Raw genomic sequence first — 22,200 nt, 5'->3', positions numbered from 1 at the left:
GAAAAGGAAAGCAGTAAAGTCAGTCTCAGCAAATCAGAAACATGTCGTTGAAGAGAAGGAAGAAGAGATCCAAACCATATGCCACTTGTTGCTGGTTTTGAAGATGAAGGGAGCCATGGGTCAAGGAATAATGATGGCCTCTAGAAGCTTTAAATGATTCCTAGCCAACAGCCAAAAAGGCAACAAGGACCTCAATTCTATAGCAGCAAGGAACGAAATTCTGCCAACAACTCAATGCAACTGGAAACAGATTCTCCTCCACAGCCCAGCCCTATCAGTGTTTTGGTTTCCAGCTTGTGTGACTTGAGGCAGAAAAACCAGCTAAGCCTGCTGGATTTCTGACATATAGAACAATAAGATAATTTGTACTTTAAGTTGTTAAGTTTGTAGTAATTTGTTACAGCAACAGTAGAAAACCAATGCAATAGCTTAAGTTAAAAACTATAATGTACAACTAAGATGACAAAAATGAACAAAGATGGTGTGAAATCGCCAATAAGTATAGGCAATCTTCCACTAACAACTTTCTTGTAACTATTAATTGGCGTGCAGAATACCAGCATAATGATGGAGCAGAAACAAAAATAGCTTTCAAATGAACCAGAGACTTTAATTTGATTTTGTGAAAAAAACATAAGCAATCAGGCTGCTTTTCTCTTTTGTGTTTGTTACCTATGAGTGTCATACAGTGCAAACATTAATCAGGAAGAATCTGTAACTGTGAAATGCTATGTAATTCAGAAAGACATCTTTTCCATATGGTTACTGCAAGACAAATCCTTCCCATATCATTTAACACTCACAAAAAGTATATAACAAACAAAACTGAAATCTGAATCGGAGATTATTTGAACACAAAAGCACTGGAAGTCTGTTTGTTTGTTTGAGAAGGAGTCTCTCTCTGTCGCCCAGGCTGGAGTGCAGCGGCGCAATCTCCGCTCACTGCAAGCTCCGCCTCCCGGGTTCACGCCGTTCTCTTGCCTCAGCCTCCCGAGTAGCTGGGACTACAGGCGCCTGCCACCACGTCCAGCTAATTTTTTGGTATTTTTTAGTAGAGATGTGGTTTCACCATGTTAGCCAGGATGGTCTCTATCTCCTGACCTCGTGATCACCCGCCTCTGCCTCCCAAAGTGCTGGGATTACAGGCGTGAGCCTCCGCATCCGGCCTATTTTTTCTTGAAACCAATTATAAAAAGTGGTCCCAATTTTAACAATTAAAAAATTTTCAATAAATATGTAATGAAGTACTCCAGTGGGTCAATGTATCAACCTATTGATTTTTTTTTCTTTTTCAAAGGTAGGCTAAGAATGAATGAATGCAGGATGTTTTTGAAAAAAAGTAAATATTATATCCTATATTATGATTGTCACGACACAACCTAATGGCTGTTAATTTTCAGTTTTATTTGTTGCACTCAAAATCCACTGTATATTTAAGCATACATGACAAAGAACACAACCATTCTTCTTAAAATAATAAAGATACTATCCTTAGAGTTCACAGTTCTGTAACAACTTTACATTAAATGTTCAAAACATTGTACAACCACAGATATTTGTGAACAGTCTTGAGAGCTGTATTTTGGTACATTAAGGCAGCTCCAGCCAACATTTTAAGAGATTCCAAATATTTGTTACAACACAGGACAAGTTTGATATCTGAATACTTGAGGTCTCAAGAAATACTAAATGTCACCTAAGAACACCACAATTTGTGAAACTGTGATCTTACCTAAAAATCAAGATACTCATCAATATCAAAGATACTTATTTTTTTAAAAAAAGGAATTTACATTGAATGTGGGGATATAAACCCTGTATTTAAACAAGGGCTTTCAAACAGTTGCTCACACACATCTGTGAGGTAGGTTATCATCCACATTTTGCAAATGGAAAAACTAAATGAGGTTATGTGACTTGCTGCTGCTTCAGCAGCCAAAGGAAGAAACTGATTCCAAGTTAGATTTTGTTCTTAGCTCTGAGTTGTTTCCTTGACAAACTTTTTAAAGGGTTAAAATATAAAAACTGCCATTCATTGCATTAATTTTTAAAGCATAAGAAGGTAGCCAAATGTTATGTTTACCAATGTGACTTATAAAGTCAATCAACATGAAAGAAGTAGGGAAATACATTTAGTGAACAACTTCTGATAGTGATAGTGAGAGGCTGGACCAAGGAACTCAATCAGGCAGATGCAAACATGATCATTTGTAGGAGGCAGATCTAAGGAGAACTGAGAGGTATTAGAAAAAAAGAAAACATAGTTTAAACAAGTTTTACTATTACTCTTCTTATAATTTAAGGGAGAAGGCACAATTTAGTGTTTTTTTTGTTTGTTTTTTGGAACAGTGGATCTCTTTCTTTTCCACTTTAGGAAAAGGTTATCTGTCTAGAAAAATTGCCATTTTTGGTAGCAAAACTTATTTTAAAGAAATATGTAACTGTGAAAAACGCACGTTTAAATTAGTACAAAAAAATTAACAATGCAATTCTCCTTGGCTAGAATGTTTTTGTTCCTCCTGAAATTTTAAATCAACACAAAGCAGCAACCCTCCCTGCCCGCCTCAAAAAAGGTCACATTGTATGCACTGTATGAACCTTGTCAAAATTCTATGTATTATTCAAAAACGTTTTCATGCCAGGATATTCTCCAAATTCTTACTTTTTTTCTGGAGAGTGCTCTATTCTAGGATTTAATTACACTTTAAACGTAATTGAAATTTACCTACCCTGCTTGTCCAAACCATCAAGAGCCACTTCCATAAAATCTAAACTACTTTAGATATAAACTATTTTTACCAAAAGTCACACACAGTCACAACTGCAAACTGGCATTGCTATGCAAGGCTGGCAGTAAACATTAACATTAGCTTGCAAAATTAATACAGGCCTACAGTCTGATAACTCTTCTAGACCCAGCCTGATTCTTATCAGGCTATGGCTGAAGAAGTTTAATTAAAACTCAATCCGGTCTAGACTGTGAGACCTGTTCTTTGTGCTATTACTGCTCAGTGGCATCAAATGCATCATAATTATAGGTGGAAGGGCTAGTAAGGATGCCAGCAACTTATTTAAATGAAGTTTTTATAATTTTTAAAGCTCAAACATAAGTACGTTACAAAATTTTATAAGGTTTGGGAGAAACTCTATCAAGCTAATAATAACTCAGTGTTTATAAATTAGAAATATATTCTATGAAAATAGTTATATCATCTAATATACATACAAAATGAAAAATTATCGATCTGCATATGAAATTTGGATAAGACTAATTCAGATAATAGTCAAAAACTATAACAATTTAGACAGGGACTGAAGCTACTTTTCTTTTTCCTTTTTTTGAGACAGAGTCTTGTGCTGTCACCCAGGCTGGCATGCAGTGGCATGAACTTGGCTTTTTACAACCTCTGCCTCCCAGGTTCAAGAGATTCCTGTGCCTCAGCCTCCTGAGTAGCTGGGATTACAAGCAGCCTGTCACCACACCGGATAATTTTTGTACTTTTAGTAGAGACAAGGTTTCACCATGTTGGCCAGGCTGGTCTCAAACTCCTGACCTCAGGTCATCCACCCACCTCGGCCTCCCAAAGTGCTGGGGTTATAGGCATGAGCCACCATGCCCGGCCTAGTTTTCCTTCTTCAAAAATGATTGTGCTATAAGAATCACATAAAATTATGAGAAGAATCATGTCTTAAAGTTTCTTCAGTATTTTTAAGCACCCTCAATAACTTAGAAATACTTATAAAAACCAATATGCTAATCATAAATACTTCAGATAATTACATCTCGTTAGTACAATCAACTGGTTAAAATAAACTAAGAACTATTTATTTAAGACTACTTTATGTCACTCTAAGACTTGAAAGCAAAACATCTGTGTTTATTTTTATTACTCAACCACTCTGATGTTTTATTAATTCAGACTGTTCTTCCCCAGAGGAAAGGTGGTTTCCTATAAAGAGCAATTGATCACTGCTGGATACTTGTATGGTGTTAAAGCTTTATGAAGAGCTTTCTGGTCCTGCTTCCTCATCTGGAAATGGCAAAAATGCTTTCTCTGGTTTCCTCCCCAAGTTACTGTAATAGTAAGTAAACAATGTGAAGGGTCTCTAGATCGAAAAATCACTATAAAAAATATATGGAACACTTTCATCACTCCAAATTTGTAATGCTTTGCTTCATGCCAAATGGACATGATGTTTCACCATGTTTGGATTTCTGGATGATTTTTGCCATTTGCATTCCTCTGGCAGCTGTATTTAGAAAAATATTCAAGTATATACCTTTGACATGCCTCACCAAATCAAAACAGAAACATTCACACTAGTATAAAAACTCTAAATATATAAAAAGTGAACACTAACACAAATCATATGAAAAAGCAGAAAAGAACTTTAAAGCTCAAAGGTACCTTAGAAGTGTTAAAATCTACCTCTCTCATTTTAGGAGTTATAAAAATGAGGCCAAACATAGGATGTGACTTACCAACAGATTGCACATATCCCTCATCCAGAGTTTTTAATAGAGTCTTTGAGAACTACTATTAAAATAAATTACATTTCCTATTTAAAAAGCCACAGGGTGACACAGGAGAACCAAGTAAATAAATGCAAGATTGAAAAGGTTTGGGTCTTTAAAAACAAACAAACAAAAACAGACGAAATTGTGATCATGTCTAGCATTTAGATACTGAGATTTTACAACCATTAATAGGATGTAAATTATTAACCAGTGAATAGAGAAAGTGGTGTCTGTGGCAGGCATGTTCCAGGTTTTTACATTTTATAAATGGAAAGTGAGATGCCTACATTAACTCAGTACACTGCACATTATTCGATGCTACAGATAAATCCAAATAGATCAAAAATCTATAATAGTTGTTTATGATTATTTTCTAAACTATGTCTCATTTAACAATAAAAATCAATTTGTATTCCCTGAGTACAAACTGGCTAGGGAATAAGAAAAAGCAAACCCAGAATTATAAAACTGAAAAACCCATTTGCAGAAAATGGAGAATTGTTTGTGCTATATATAGCCAATACCTTGACATAGAAACACGATTATTTCTGATTAATTTAGGCTCCTGGATTCTCTTTATAGATAGCTAGTATAAAGGAATGTAAACACTAGAGATTATAAAAGCGTCTCCTAAAAGGTTAATCATAACAAAAATCCAACTTGCAAATGGTTTGCCTACTTCCCTCCCTGCGTATTCTATTTGAGAAGGTAGCTGTTCCTACATTGAAACATAAGGAATTCGATCTTCATATGGTATCCCAAAGAAAAGTATTTAGAAAATGTTCACTTACTACACATTTTAAAAGAATCAGTGACGATTCATTACCCACAGAGCCATAAGCATGAATCACTAGTCTCTTAGACTTTTTTTTTTTTAACAAGTAATCTTGTTTCAGGTTTTTCGACAGTCGCCCATTCATAAGAATAATGTTGCACTCAAATAATAACACAAGATGATTAAGAAAACCAAGGTGTAACGAAACAAGTCGCAGACATAGAAAATTCTATTTAATCCAGCATTCACTCATGATGAACATGTCTGCAAGTTAAAACAAAATGATTCTAATTTTCAATCAGACTCTCCCAACAACCAGTAAGAGAAAAGGAAGTGTTAATTATTAACTACCCTAATTATGGCATTCTGGGACAATATTTTCCTAAAAAATGTATTTCCCAAATTTGCCTTTTTTCATGGGATATTAAGTTTTTTAAAATGAAAAATTAATTTGGGCAAAGTTCAACAAAGTTATATGGCTTTCTTTTTTTTTCACAGAAAGACCTGTCAGTCTTTAATGCTGACATCTACTGTCATCTTCGAGGGGAAGAGTAGCATGCAACATTTTTCAAACTTAGCCCATGCAATCCTTTTTCTGTGGAGCATCTCACAGGATATACTTTGGGAAATGCAGTTCTAGAACTACATGGAGTTCATTTCCATGATATAACTAAGGCCTTATCTATAACCTAATAATAGAAGCTCTTCTCCCGAGTGTTAACTGGAGGAAATTATTCTTAGCCCACATCTACCTACCACATCCAGAGTTTACAAGACTGAAATGTGGAAATTTGGGGTTAACAGCTGATTCTTTCCCTCTATCTGCCCATGAGCAACAAAAAGCTGCTGTAACAATGTTCTAGCTCTAATTGTGCTGGACTGCGTCTCCCGAAATCTTCTCTCTAAAAACCAACCACCTAGATTCACAAAATAGCTGTTTTAAAAACATACACATAAAAGAACCCAAACTGTGACCATTAGTTCTCCTAAAATTCAGTAGGTAAATATCAAACTACAGCTGTTCATAAATACTGGCAAGAATTAGAAAACAGTAAATAAATTAACTCTTACAAAACATGGCAATCATCCATATAAGGTAATTTTGATATGAACAATTTTTTAATATCTGATGAGACTAACGGAGCTAAAACACCACTGGATTCCTTCTGTTTCTCTGCCTTCAAAATTTTTGTGGATTTTGTCATTGGGGTTAAGTAATCTGATTAGCTCCTTATTTCTAAGGTAATTCCATTCATAATCAGGACAATATTATGAGGTGGCCGTGGTTTTCCCGAAACAGGTGTGTGCCCATTTGGAGAACCCAAAATATGCCATATCTATAATGCACATCAGGCTAACACAGCAGGACTGCTTATCTCTTATACAAATAATCACAGCATCTCAAAGGGTAAAAATTACCCTTTGGTGCCACAAGATGGCAGTCTTTCAATAATTAAATCTTAAACTATCTCAAATGCAACCCGCCCTCATTCCCAAATTGGTGAACGATTCTTTTATTTTGATATTAAGAAGTTGGACTTATAAGTTACTTAACATCAGTTTTTAAAAGATCTGCAAAGCCATATGATGTGATACAATGCAAACTCCTAATTCAAAGAATATTTAAAGATAGACACACTAGTTTTCCACTAACACATGAGAAACTTAGTCTAATATTCTCATTTGCTTCTTGGTAGAACATACATTACTTTTGGCAAAGAGAAACCTGTCAAGGTAATGTCATTTTTTTGTTTTCAAGAGCTTAATGTTTTTTAGGGTAATCCAGGTAAATAAGTGTTAATTACAACATAAAAATAAATGAATAAATACAAATTAGATAAATTACACATAATTTAAAATTAAATACTTTTACTAAAAGAAAACAAAATATAATCATAAACTATTATCTACCCTGCTATAGTTTGTGTTTTTTTAATCTTAAAAAAAACCTGCACAAAGCAAACCAAAACAAAAACTGGTTTTTGCTTAAAAGCACTGGCGTGTGAATACACATATTTATTTACTTAAGAGAAAAATTTTTTCTTGATGTTCAAAGCTTCCCTGCCCTATCAGGTTCAACAGTGAAGGTCATAGCCTATCAAGCTTTGGAAGTGTACAAAAGCCCTTAGGGCCAGAAGAGTGTTTTCAAACTTGGAACTAGAAAAGATTCAAAGCTGTACCCACCAACCACTGAGGATCAAACAATGAACAAAGACAAGAGTGACTAGGATAGGTGGGGTGAAGGGAGTGGCTTGCCATGAAGAATTAGCATTATGAGATGCACCAGGACCCTAACACCTAACACACAAAATAAAGATCAAAGATAATTCTCATTTAAGGGACTGTTGATACCTTGCTTTGTTTCATTTAACTACTTTATCACTGTTGGTGAAATGCAAAAATAAATAGAGCCAAACGAATTTGAGAAAGGTAGGTTTTGAAGACATTTTTTAAAAGACGTAAGTATATGTAAAAGACAAAAGTTGTTGCAATTCCAGGTGTTCCAATACTAATTTGAAACTTGAAGGCTCTTAAGATAAATATATTATTCAGGGAAATCTCAAGATAAAATCCTGAGTCAGTTACAGCTGCTTTTAAGAAACCTGAAAATTGTGGCTACTTGTGACATGACCACAGTCCTCCTGTTGAATGTACTAGGCAGTATTTGTAAAAATACTGTTAAAAGAACTTGGCTTCTGAAACTTTGGGGGCAGGTTTTTAAGATTTCAACATTTAAATATCTTACTCGTGGTTCTTTTACTTTTTAATCTTCTTTTGTTAAAATAAATTGGGGGCATACACAGCATAAAGCCTACTGAAATTTAGGAAGTAAACTGGATTTACCTACACCAAACAGTAAAGCAAGGAGGTGTTGCCAAACCACCCTTACATTGAGATGGTTTGCCAGTGTGGTGTGTTAATCATCTGTAGTGAACTCATTATTGTAATTAAAAATCTTCATCGATATTAACCTATTAAAGATACTGCCTATGTGAATTTATCATAGGCACAATAGAATTACAGATTTCTACAAGTAAATAAGATGTCAGAGATTTTGTTTTCAGTAATTTCAATGTCCCCTGGACATAATTCATGTCTCTCAATTAGTATTGCAGTGGATATTATCCAAAAGTAAGATAAAAATTTAAAGAATATATCTGATTTTCATAGTGCAATAACAAAGAAACTACAGACAGATCAACGGGCTAAAGTAGTAATCAGACTGGCACACATTTCAAAAAAATCCATGGTGTGACTGCCCAGGCGGGGTGAAACTGAAGACAATGTGCTTCCGGTCAAAGAGCCAGTGAGAGAGCCAGAAAGTGAATGGCTCTCTGCAGTTGTGGAATCAAAACTTGATCTTGGTCTGTGTAAGCCAGCAGCAGAACAGGAACGCTGAGGTGTTGAGGAACCAGACCTCTGCTCCACTACTTCGTCTGAAATGGACCAAAGAAGAGCAATTTATATGAAAAGTATACACGCCCAAGCCCTTCCTATGAATTTATGATATTCAGAATATTAAGTAAACACATCTGAGCAAGGGCAACTTAATAATGAATGTCATGTTTCAGTGTTTTAGAAGCACAGTCCTCTTCCTTCCAACAATCATAACAAACATAGCTACACAACACGTGCACACAGCCAAAATGTGGCCTCTAAGTCCTCAAATCGGAGTATTCGACATTGATACTGGAATCAATCAAACTGATATTTCTTCATGTGAAGAAAGCGTATTCTTGACAACTTATTTTCTTCTAGCATATCAAAAAAAATCATTAAGGTAAAAATAAAAGTTACCATCATATATTGTCTTGGGGAAGTGGGGGGCAAAGTGAGAGACATCTTGTTAAAACTGCAGATTCTACAATTCCCAGGACCAATCTCCAGAAATTCTGGTTTGATAGGTCTGGAGTGGTTCCCAGGGATCTGTGTTTTAATAACAACATGTAATTTCGAAGAAAGAGGTCTGGGATCCATATAAACACTACCATACATATTTGATGGTAGTTCAAGAGTAAAATTTTAATCCTTTATTTAAAACAACTTCCTTAACTCTAAACTCAGTTCCATTTTTGTTCCATCCAGCACCTGACCCTTGGTTTATTCTGGTTTTATCCCACTTGGGCCTCTGAAATGAATAATCAGATTTGGTTTACCCAAGTTTAATTCTTGGCACACACTAAGTTCTTGGACATGACAATTTTCCCTGATGCCTTTGGCTCCTTGATTGCCATGAGTACCTAAATCCAACCCAAATCCCAATGGAGACCTATTTGGTCACCCTGGCCACCCAGGATGAGGAAAGGCGATGAAGGGGTAAGTTTAGACACTACAATACTAATAAAATATGAATGGAGGAATGTGACAAAGAATCTGACAAATCAGTTAATTTTAAAAAGTGAAACCTACTTCCCTGTTGTTCCTTACTTCTGCTCCACGGCCAACACTTCAAATGATTCTTTTATGCCACAGAGATACTTCTTGTGGAAAGATGCCAGGTAAGAGGTATTCCACATGTCTTTCATCCTTTTCACTTCACTTACATTTTGGTTAAGTCTAAGATTACTTAAAAACCAGTGCATGACCTACCCACCGGATGTCTTCGAGATGATTTTAACATCTGGTCAACTAGTGCCAAGTTTTATCTTCTCAGAGCTCATGCATGCATAGCTTCCTTACCATCAATGCTTTTAAAGTCCAAAAGATAGCTCCTGTTATCAACCAGGTAAAGTTGTAAGCTCATTTTCACGTAATTGCCAGTCACTGGATTTTTTCTTCTTACACGAAGATGGTATGCATTCACTACCTAAAGTGAAAAATCAATAAAAATAACCAACTACAAAATATCTCCCTTTTTATGCAAAAAAAGGTCAAAACAAGTAATTAATAGGGGTGAGGTAGGAAAGGAATAGCTGAATAATTTTTTTAAATTACTGGTAGTTTACTTTAGTATTTATTTAATCCCCACTAGCAGTACTGTATGGCAATTAAGATTTAAAGGAAAGGCTACTTGAATAAATTTGGGGTACTGAAGAAAAAAGTGAAAGATAAAAGGAAAAGTTAAAGAGAACCCAGAGATTACATCGGGTCTAGCTTTCACTCTAGATAAGCATCAACTCTAAAACATCAATTATAATTTGGTTGCCCAGTCTCTGCTTGAACATGTTCACGGATGATTGTGGAGTAGAAGGAACAAAGAGGACCAGGCACGGTGGCTCATGCCTGTAATTCCAACACTTTGGGAGGCCAAGGTGGGTGGACTGCCTGAGCCCAGGAGCTTGAGACCCGCCTGGGCAACATGGTGAAACCCCATCTCTACAAAAACATACAAAAAAAATCAGCCGAGTGTGGTGGCAGGCGCCTGTAGTCCCAGCTACGAGGGAGGCTGAGGTGAGAGGATAGCCTGACCCTGGGTTGCAGTGAGCCAAGATCACACCACTGCACTCCAGCCTGGGCAACAGAGTGAGACTCTGTCTCAAAAAACAAACAACAACAAAACAAATAAACAACAACAAAACGAACAAACAAACACTGCATTGAAGGTTCTGGATTTTCAAAACATCTGTGGTACTAGTTTCAAAAATGTTTCAGTATAGAATTTTAAAAATGTTAACATTTCTTTTTTAACTAAATACGACTGCTTCAAAACAAAGAGATCTGTTTTTTAGATGATTTTAAGAAAATATTCATTTCATGTACAGATAATAAAATGAAAATGACTGATTTATTTGAACATGTCAGCTGCATATTTATGTGGTAAGTTTGCACATTTTTCTTATTCCTTTAAAAGTTCACAATCCTCAAGAAAAACAGTGAAAGGCATATCCGAAAAGAAAAAATGCCCCTCCCCACACATATATTCAAATAGAACTGAAATGAAATTGAGCACTAATTTTGAAGAAAAGCAAACTGTGGCCTGAGAGTAAGGAAAATATACTATAAGTATTAAAAGCACTAGCCAAATAAGAGAGAATATCACAACTTGGAGAAAAGTGTTAACTGACTGAATAAATATGTCCTGATATAATCTGTACTGACCACTAGCTATTACAACCACCTGCCTCTGTTCCCTAAAAAGAAAAGAAAAAAAACTCCCTAAAAAAAAGAGAAAGTAAAAACATACTATCTTTGAAGACACTCATGATTTTTCATTTCTATGATGTATGCTGAAACTGATAAGCTATTTTCTCAGAAGGTTTCTAGTTGATTACTTTTTTCTTGACTAAGAACACTGCTATAATTCAAAATATGTTGGTTCCCAGTATCAACCACTTTTCATCCTTACAGAGGTTATTTGTTTTGTTTTTAATGTGCATGGCATATTATTAGAAAAAGATGGGCTTAATACTCAACTCAGGAGCTCAGAGCAGCTTACAATATAGAAAAATGGCTTCTACAAATGATCTTATTACATTATAATTTCCTACCTTCCATTCAAAATCCAGCTGCTTCATAGCTCGGTAAACTTCAGCCATAATGTCATATGGTTTGCTCTGACTTCGGATTCCAAGATGCCACTTGGCTTTTTTCACGGCTAAAGATTTGGGCTTAGTCGTATTCAGTGCATCCAACGGACATCTTGCTTTGGGGCTGTCTGCTATAAGAGGTGGCATCCTTTCTGGATGAGGTTTCAGGCCTGGGGGAATATGCATGGCACTATCATCCATAAAAGAACCAGATGGAGGACTAGAGGCGAGGTAGAACTCACTGGCTTGGTTCATTATTCTCCGATTGTCAATGATAAGATGATAAGCCACTGCAAGCTGGTCTTGAGGGTCACCACTATATAAACTGTTCATTACTTCTGATTCTGTACATTCAAATTTTTCACACACTTCTTTCACAGCCTCATCATCAATGACGTTAGCATCATAGGAAGGGTCTTCAGGAAATAAGTAACTGGGCAAATCTTGTTTAAACCATTCATGCTCTCTAGGAAAAACACCACAATACACTATTGTAAGACACGCTTTGGCAAGTCCAAATAATTTAGACATAGGGCAATATAATAGAATATAATCAAAAGATCTGGTCTCTAGACCTAGCTCTGCCACTTACTAGCTATGTGATCCTAAGCAAGTTAATTACCCACTACCCCTGAATAACTATGGTTATTAAGATTTGGCATTTGGCCGACATTTTCTCAAAAATGAAAAAAGCAAGCCCATCGCTTTAAGGAAAACAATCAACAATATTTGTTGCTAATGATAAAATTCAAGCTTTCAAACAAAACTTTTGTATGATTTGTATGAGTTTCACAGCTTCTCATTACTTAAAGACTTTCTGATAAAGTTGGTGTTAATAATAAATACACTTTTTTTCTTTTCCAACCACTTATCTGAGTGAGGTCAGACCTTCTTTACACACTTCAACTAATACAAAATAATGCAACAGATTGAATGAAGAAGGTATGAGAACCTAGCTGTCTTTGATATAAAGTTATTCTTCTCACAATTTTTTTTGGAAAATATGGTTATTTTTCATGAAAGATGTATCATTTAACATGTAGTGGGTTTATAGATATTTTTAAGTAAATTAAATATTTTCTTAATTTCTCAGTTTTAATTCTAATACAGTAAATATTGATGGATATAACCTGCGTTTTAAAAAATCCCCCTTGAGGTCTTCAATAAGTTTTAAGAGTTACAAGATTTTAAAATCAAAAATTTTGAGAACTGCTCTCCTAAGCCTTATTTTCCCACACTTCTGGGCCTTTACGCTTGATGTTACTATTGTTATCCTAGCATATCAAACCATTTTCATCTAACACAAACTACTCCTTCGAGATTGTTCAGGCATTACTACCTGGTAGATTTGGGCATCCCATAAGTTCAGATGAAAACATATTTTGACTGAATGTCTTCTATTCACTGATTAATTTATTTTTGAATATTTACTGAGGACATACTATGGATAAAAAGAAATTCCTCACAAAGATTATATTTTAGCTGAATAGAGATTAAACAAATATACATAAAATATAGTTACAAATATGCAAATCCTGTGATAAAGATTGCAAAAGAAATTGCATAGAGTAAAATGAGAGTATATAATTTAGAACGAGAGGTAGGTGATCAGGGAAGCCACTCTGAGTAATATTTAAGCAGTCACTAGAATGATCTGAAGTCAGTAAGGCAAAGAGTTGCGGAACAGATATTCCCAGCAAAAGAAACAATATGTGCAAAGACCATGAGACAAAAAAGAGTTGTGCTGTGCTCTAGGAACTGGAATGAGCTCAATATCATGAAAGCAGAATGAGCTGTGAGATGGAGTGCCAAATGAAATCAGATATTTCTAAGAATTGTAGGCTATGAAAAGGAAATCTCATGATTTGAACTGGTGGTTGATGAAAATCATTGAAGGATTTTAAAGAGACAGGGTAACAAAACCTAATTATCATTCTGTAAAGATCATTTTGTTTGTGGTATAGAAAATAAATTGAAAAGATAAAAATGATGATGGTGAAGCTAGTTGCAACAGTCCAAGTAGGAAATAATGGTGTGTCAGGACCTGAGGATATGTACAAAGATAAAAATTCTACAGCTACCAGATTTTTCTATCACAACACATTCTTCTAGTTGTTGATTTTTTTCTTAATCTTGCCCAGTAAACTGAGAGCTTCTTGAAATAGTGACCATACCTTATTTAGCTCTACCCTCCTACCTAGTAAAGAGTAAATGCTCAATAAATTCTGCATCTATGATAAATAAAGTATGAACACAAAATTAATTCATTCATGTGTTTTTTGGCTATATAATAATATTAAGCCTCTATTAATGTTCAGCAATAAAAATAACTTGAGATAGATCTTTCCTCTCTCTCTCTCTACGTATATATATTTTTTGAGACAGAGTCTCGCTATGTCACTCAGGCTGGAGTGCAGTGGCTCAATCTTGGTTCACTGCAATCTCTGCCTCCCAGGTTCAAGTGAGTCTCCTGTCTCAGCCTCCTGAGTACCTGAGATTACAGGTGCGCACCACCACACACAGCTACAAAAGAAGTAAAAGAAGACAAAAAAAATGTTACCTGTCTAATATTTTGTAAATATCAATGACAAATAGAAAAGTTAGGCACTTTCAAAATAAACTCCAAAAATCTATTATTCCATAAAACAATAAAATACCAGCAAAAACTGTGAAAATCAACTTTGGAAATTCACCAAAGGCTTGCAACAATCTGAAGACGGTTTATTCAATAAAAATGGCTGAATCTCAGTAAGAAAGGTGAGATTTGTGGCTTTTTAAGTTGTCCTATATCCATTTCCCTTTGTCTAGCTCCATGGCAGCCTTGAAAACCAAGAGCCTCATAATCACAGAGCTGAGAAAACAAGGAGCTTAACAACCACTGGGGCATTGGGGTGGGGAGAACGGAGGAGTAGAATAGTTTAGAGCTCCCTGAAAATCTTACCATGAGAGAACTGTCATTATTTTACATGTCTAGCAGTTCTCTAGGAACCTCCACTCACAAGCCTGGTTTTTACATGACCTGACTCACAGCTTACTCCTGCAAACAGCCTTCTCCCCAGGGCATTTGTTAAAAAAGAAAAGAAAAAAAAAAAATCAATGGCAACTGTCTAACACCCCAATTACCTGAAGCAGCAGTGAAAGTTGGGTAAACAAAAAGCTGCCCAAGACACTTAAAAGGAAACATTAGGAAATACCATTTCCAGAGGGGTCTTTGGAAAGCTCTGATATATTGCTGGGACTCAGGCCAGAAACAAATGCAGGGTTGTGTGCTTGCCTGAGAAAAAACTGAAACGGCCATAATGTCTCATCATTGGCAGATTTGGAGGCTCTGCACAAGCAGGAAGTGAAGGCTAAGGCAGAGTTACAACTGAGCACTTGAGGATATACCCCAACATCACACAGAGCCCATCAGCAAAGGATGGGAGACTTATTAGATCACGGCATTTAAAGAAATTTTTATCTCATCATTAGCTGATCATTAAGCGAACCAAAGAGAGATTTCAGTAGCCATATATAAAAAAGAATACAGATTTTACAGAATCAGATCAGAAAATCACTAAACGAACAAACAAGAGCAGCAGTAACCACATAGAACGATTATAAACTCTAAGTATACACACCCAAGAGAAATGAAAGCATAGCCATACAAACTGTGTATGTAAATGTTCATAGAAACAGTAGTCATAAAAGCCACAAATTAGAAACAATTCAATCTTCATCAACGAATGCATAAATAAAATGTAGTACATTCATACACTGCAATATTTTTCAAGCAAAAAAAATGAAGTACTAATACATGCTACAGTAGGAAAGTACTTTGTAAACATTATGCTAAATGACAGACGTCAGATACAAAAGACCACATACTGTATGATTCCATGTATATGAAATGTTCAGAACAGGCATAAAGACAGAAGGTAGATTAGTGGTTGCCAGGGGATAGAAGGAAGGGGAAATGGGGAGTGACTATCAGTGTGTATAGTTTCTTTCAGGGATAATAAAAAAGTTCTGGAATTAGATGGCCGTAATGATTGTGGAACTTTGTGAATATATGAAAAGCCAGTGAATTATACAATCTAAAGGGATAAATTTATGATATGTGAATTATATTTTAAAAAACAATAAAGAAACAATCTAAATTTCATTTCCATTTCATTAATTTAGTCAAATGCCACAATTTCTCATAATAACTGTCAATTTTAAAAGCCATCCTTCTAGCTTTTGATTTTCAGGAGTCGTTTTCTGAACTAACTCTACGAAAGTGACCAGTAACTAGGATGTTTATGAAGGTTCATCTGAGACAAAAGCAATTCACTTCACGTAGGCTATTATACAGCCATCAGAAATTATGTATTTCTATCACTGCTACCTGATACCTGAAATTGATATATGACTTAAGGTTAGATTATAAAGACTATCAACTTTTAGAAACCTCATGATATGCCCAAATTTCTTTAAGTGCAGCTAACAGGTTTTCAAATATTCCCTCAAAAATAATATTAATAGCTAATATGTTCTAGACATTGTTCTAAAAGCTTTAATTATATTAAGTTGAATATTTGCAGTTTCTGATATTCAATCATTTTTAGACCTACTTAAATGACAATTTCACGTTTTGATCTATGACTGCTTTCCCCAAAATTCTAATATACGTGGGAAGTAACTAAGTTGCACATAGCTAACAAACAGATGCACTGGGATTTGTGCTCAGTTGAACTTCAGACCTCTCACTTTAACTATGATAACATTAATACTATTACTAAGCTTAAGATAGCTGGAGAACACAAAGATGTGTTTTCCATGAAGATAATATCTATCTTGTTTACCACTATATTCCCAGCACCTAGCACAAGACCTTGCACAGAACAGATGTGAAATAAATATTTGTTGAATGAATAAAAGCGAAATGGTTAAATAAGCAAATAAATATGAAGATATATTTTCGAACTTCCAATGGCTATCTTACAAGAAAATAGTAGATGTACAAAAATAATATTGAGACAGTAAGTATGTAGTAGCATAAGAGATAAATAAAACATGATAGATTGAAAGAAGGATGGATATCACCGAACAGATGTAACAATTTGGAATAGTGGAAATAGCACAGGTTTTGAATTCAGGTTAAGTTCCAAGTTGAGCCCCAGTTGTGCTTCTTATTAGCTGTGTAATTTTCAACAAACACAGATTTACTCAACATTTAATATGTGTTAGATCTTGTGCATTTTGCTATGAATTAATAATCGGTCCCTAATTTAAAGTAATGCATAATTTAATAGGGGCAAACAGATACATAAATCATGACATAACCTTTCTGAGCTTCAGTTTCATGGTTTATAAAATGGTTTCTAGCTATCTATGAAAAGTTAATGCAATAACGTAAGTCAAGCCATAAAGCAAAATGCTTGGTATTGTGTAATTTTTCAATAATTAGTAATTCTTTTCCCTATTGAACTATAGTTCATCAAATCAATAATTCCCAAACATTGGCCAGGTGTGGTGGCTCATGCCTGTAATCCTAGCACTTTGGGAGGCTGAGATGGGAAAACCGCTTTAGGCCAGGAGTTCAAGACCAGCCTGGTAAACATAGCAAGACCCCATCTCTTAAAAAAAAAAAAAAAAATTAAAACAATGGAAAGAATTCCCAAACATTAAAAAACGGAATATAGATAAGTAAGTAAATATATATATAAGGAAAAAAAGATGAAAACTATAGATTCAAGTTATCATATTAAAGTACAGAGATGAATGATACTTTCATGCCATCTACCTATGTACAAATTACTCTTCCCAGTAAATATATTTACATTTTTCTTCTGAAGTCTATAAATATGCAAACATCTGTTTTAAAGCAACAAATCAGTATTATTACCACTTTTTTTTAATAAAAAAAAATTTTTAATATAGATGGGCTCTCACTATGTTGACCAGGCTGGTCTTGACCTTCTGGGCTCAAGCAGTCTTCCCATCTCAGCCTCGCAAAGTGCTGGGATTACAGGCATGAGCCACTGCACCCAGCCCATTATTATTCTAAACGTATATGCTGACACAAGCAGCTGCAAATATATCAGCATGTCTGATTTTCTAAGAAAAAGTCAATTAACAGAAGTATATATGCTAAAGAACTATAAAGACAAAGGGCTTTTTCCCTGCTAAGTTCATTTTCATAATTAAATCTGGTGGCTAATTTACACTTTTACATTGTTATGCATGGGGTTTGGAACACTGAAGAAAGGCTGGGAAAAGAAAATGATACATAAATGCAAAAAGAATCATCAGTCCTTGCCTGCATGAAATCAGCAGCAGTCACATAAACAGCTATCTCAGCCATCATTTAAATATTTCAAAGGTCAGAGGTCTCAAAAGAGTCTTTTCTGGGACTGGGTGCAATGACTCACACCTGTAATCCCAGCATTTTGGGAAGGCAAGGTGGGTGGATCACTTGAGCCCAGAAGTTCAAGACTAGCCTGAAGAACATGGCAAAACTCCGTTTCTACTAAAAATACAAAAAAATAGAAATAAAAATTAGCTGAGTGTGGTGGCTCGTGCCTGTAGTCCCAGCTACTCAGGAGGCTGAGGAGGGAGGATCACCTCAGCCTGGGAGGTTGAGGCTACAGTGAGAGTGAGACCCTGCCAAAAAAAAAAAAGTCTTTGCTGGCTAATGAAGAAAAGGGGAAGAGTTCTGGAAAGATGTCAAAAGAACATGTTTGTAAACAAACATGGATGAAATCTTAGGTAAGAACAAAAAACCTCTAAGAAACATGCCTTGATAAGTCATAGGCAGAATGCAATGAATCATCTTGCTACTATGAGACACAGGTGTCTGATACACAAAGGTCATATTCATAGGCGCATCAGCAATGGCACTTTCCAAAGTTTCTCACATGACACAAAAGCCTTCACAGTAAGCCAGTTAGCAGCTATCGAATTAAAATACTTAGCAAAACTTTTCATGCTTTATGTCTTTAATCATATGTAAAATACATAAATCTCACCCTATTTCTCCATTTGAAATTTCTTCAGACACTTTCTAAGCATACCATCTTTCCAGGCCTTTTAGCATTCTATAGTCAAAGATGAATAAGACACACTGTCTACCCTGGTATCATAATTTAAGAGAGAAAAAAGACACACTGAGAAATAACTAAATACTGGATGAGAATTAAATAATAAAAGCATTAACAAAATGTTGATAAAACAGAAACGGAAGCACCTGTGGAAATCCACAAAACGGGTGGCATGAACTTTAATGGATGAATGGAAGTCTAGCAGGTCAAAAAAAGAAAACGGAAAAGGCATCAAGGCAAAGTGAATAATATGAACAAAGACATGAAGGCATAAAATCTATGTTAGGTTTGAGAAACAAGGACAAGTTCAATGTGGCTGAAGCACTGGTACTAGGGGTGAGGTGGTGAGGGCAGGAAATGAGACTTTGGGAGAATCATTCAATTAACATTATTATTATTCTTATGAGAAAATATGCAGAACAGAAACAAAAAGAATAATCACCTTATGTCTTTGATAGTTGCTCGTTTTAGTGGATCAACCTGCAGCATATGCATCAGGAGAGTGGCGACAGAACGATTGAGATATTCTGGGATATAAAAGACACCGCCTCGGATCTTCTTAAATAATGTAGGTACATGCTCATCATCAAATGGGAGGGTGCCACAAAGAAGAGCATACAAGATAACACCACAGCTCCATATGTCAACTTCAGGACCCGCGTACAATCTACGAAAAAAGATGACGACACAAACCTGAAATGCAAGTATCACTTTTTCCCTCTCTATGTACCCTACTTCTATATATAGGTAGTCTACATTCAGTACATATTCATTTCCAAGGTCTTTAATGAAGTCCACGGCCGCTCCCCAGTATTCAATGTTTGTTCCCCAAAGAGAGTAAGGGGGCTAGCCAACTACTATTCAAGTCTGCCAGTGAATAGGGTATTTTTATTTGTCACTAATTCATTTAACTGAAACATACTAATTAAAAAATATAATACTTTCTGTGGTTGATTTTTGAGGGGAACAAAGTAGATGACCATGAACTTGAAAAAATACTATAGTGTACAGGTTAAGTCTTTTTCCCAAAGAACTATTACAAGAAAGAAAATATACACATAATATACACATATAATAGAATTTTTACCCCGGCACACCTTTAAAGAATATTTAAGGTCGGTCACGGTAGCTCACGCCTGTCATCCTAGCACTTCGAGAGGCTGAGGTGGGTGTATTGCTTGAGGCTACAAGTTTGAGGCCAGCCTGGGCAACATGGTGAAACGCTGTTTCTACTAAAAATACAAAAAATAGCCAGGGATGGTGGTATACACCTCAGTCCCAGCTACTCAGAAGGCTGAGGTGGGAGATCACCTGAGTCCAGGAGGTGGTAGAGTGAGTTGAGATTGTGCCACTGCACTCTAGCTTAGGTGACAGAAGAAGACTCTGTCTCAAAAAAAATATATATATATATATGTGTGTATGTGTGTGTGTGTGTGTGTATGTATCTATACATATATATAGAGAGAGAGAGAGAGATTTAAAACATTAAAGTACTTAATTAGTACTGTGTAGACAGTATCCGTATCACATTATCCTGAGTACTTACCACTTCCATTCTTATCACCTCCTAGCTCATATGACTAAAATTAGCTTTGATCCAGATAACCTATGCTTATAGTATTATTCCTTTTTTCTCTTACATTTTGACAGCATTACAATTCCCATGATAGCATATTACCATACTCAAACCTGGGTCTGTGGTAGCAAAGTAAATCTGTACTATTCTAATGAAAAGAATATAATCTGTTTATATAAAAAATGGTGATTGTTTTCCAAAAGAAATGGTATGAATGCCACATGTGCGTATAAATCTAGCAGCCACAGTGGAAATATTTGCTGTATTCTTCAAACTCCTTGCAATAGACTGAATGCTTATGTCCTCCTAAAATTCATGTGTTGAAATTCTAACCCCCAAGGAGATAGTATTAGGAGGTGGGGACTTTAGGAGGATGATTAGGTCACTAGTGCAGAGTTCTCATGAATGGGATCAGTGCCCTTATAAGAGCGACCCCAGAGAGATTCCTCGTCCCTTCCTCCATGTGAAGTTACAGTGAACATCGGTAGTCTATTAGGAAGCAGATCCTCACCAGATACCAAACCTGCTGGCACCCTGATCTTGGACTTCCCAGACTTCAGAACTGTGAGAAATAAGTTTCTGTTGTTTATAAGCCATCGACTTTATTGTATCTTTCTTATAGCAGCCCACATGGACTAAGATAATCCTGTATCTGCTATTTGCAATAATACTTTTACCATATTTTCTCTCATAGGATTCAGTTAACTTTCAAAATCACACGTTGATCACTGTAGAAAGACTTGAATTTACCATTGCAATCTGTATAAATATTTTTATAATGTACCAATGAATAACTTACATGAGTAACTACACAATCTCTACTTGTAGTTTAATTTCATGAAACAATATTGTCCCCCAAAATCTCATTCTTCCAAAGACAAAATATAAAACAATGCTCTATATACATCGGAAAATATGCAAGGTATTATTAAAGAACTATATCTAATAAATAAATAATGACACTAGCTTAAATTTAGCAAATTGTTACTCTCTTATCTGCACTTTTGTAAAATGAAAGATATGTTAAATCAGGATCCACTTCAATTATTTTTCTAATGGGGAAAACTTCGTAAGTATATAATGACATCTAAATGAAATGTTTAACATTTTTTAATATAACCATTATCCCTTTAACAATGGAAAAATAAATGAACAATCCATTTCTACCATGTTAAAATCTTACCTTCCATAGAGAATATATTATAATTAAATGTTATCAAAATGACCTCAAGATTACAAAAAGCTTATGCTTCACTGATTATTACCTGCCTGAGATGACTTCAGGTGCTGCATAATTTGGAGATCCGCAACTAGTTCTCAGAAACTCACCATCTGACATCATATTAGATAATCCTAAAAATAAAAGTAATGTTTACCTGGTGCTAGATATTTTTAAAAGTAGATAAAGTCATATAAATATGAGCAAAATTTCAAGTCCTTGATCCTGCATACCTCATTGTTTTTTTTAGTGCTAAAAAAAAAAAGAAAAAAAAAAGGCAGTGGAAAGCATTTAACTGGAAAGAGACCATCTCAGAGTGCTTACACTGTAACAAAAAACTAAAGCACATCACATGTATGAGTGAAACTAAATTTCCTTTCTAAATAAAAATGTTGATTCCCATCACAAATGAGGTTATTCTGAAGCATATTGACTTTCCCAAACATGAAAACATCAAAATATTATTTACCTTTTCCATAGTCAAGAGAATAAAATACAGACTACTACTTTTTTGCAAAATCCTCTTTAAAGTCTATAATTAGAAACCAGATGGGCCCCAACTCATAAAGAGATTATGTTT

At 35.3% G+C, this 22,200-nt stretch overlaps 1 protein-coding gene across 1 annotated transcript in view; it reads right to left on the bottom strand.

The window, feature by feature from the left end:
• Positions 1 to 1,383: 1,383 nt before the first annotated feature.
• PRKAA2 (protein kinase AMP-activated catalytic subunit alpha 2) overlaps positions 1,384 to 22,200 on the bottom strand; it is a 66,610-nt gene continuing 45,793 nt past the window's right edge. The window contains exons 5-9 of the mRNA XM_033225035.1: positions 21,667 to 21,754; positions 19,268 to 19,492; positions 11,723 to 12,227; positions 9,975 to 10,101; positions 1,384 to 8,731 (exon numbers count right to left, since the gene is read on the bottom strand). Coding sequence (XP_033080926.1) covers positions 8,493 to 8,731; positions 9,975 to 10,101; positions 11,723 to 12,227; positions 19,268 to 19,492; positions 21,667 to 21,754 — 1,184 coding nt within the window. The 3' untranslated portion in view covers positions 1,384 to 8,492. The remainder of the gene's footprint in view (positions 8,732 to 9,974; positions 10,102 to 11,722; positions 12,228 to 19,267; positions 19,493 to 21,666; positions 21,755 to 22,200) is intronic.

This window comes from Trachypithecus francoisi, unplaced genomic scaffold (genome assembly GCF_009764315.1).
Source record: "Trachypithecus francoisi isolate TF-2019V2 unplaced genomic scaffold, Tfra_2.0 Lachesis_group12, whole genome shotgun sequence".
NCBI classification, from domain to species: Eukaryota; Metazoa; Chordata; class Mammalia; order Primates; family Cercopithecidae; genus Trachypithecus; species Trachypithecus francoisi.
The sequence above is the reverse complement of the archived record's forward strand: the minus strand, read 5'-3'. Positions and strand labels throughout refer to the sequence as shown.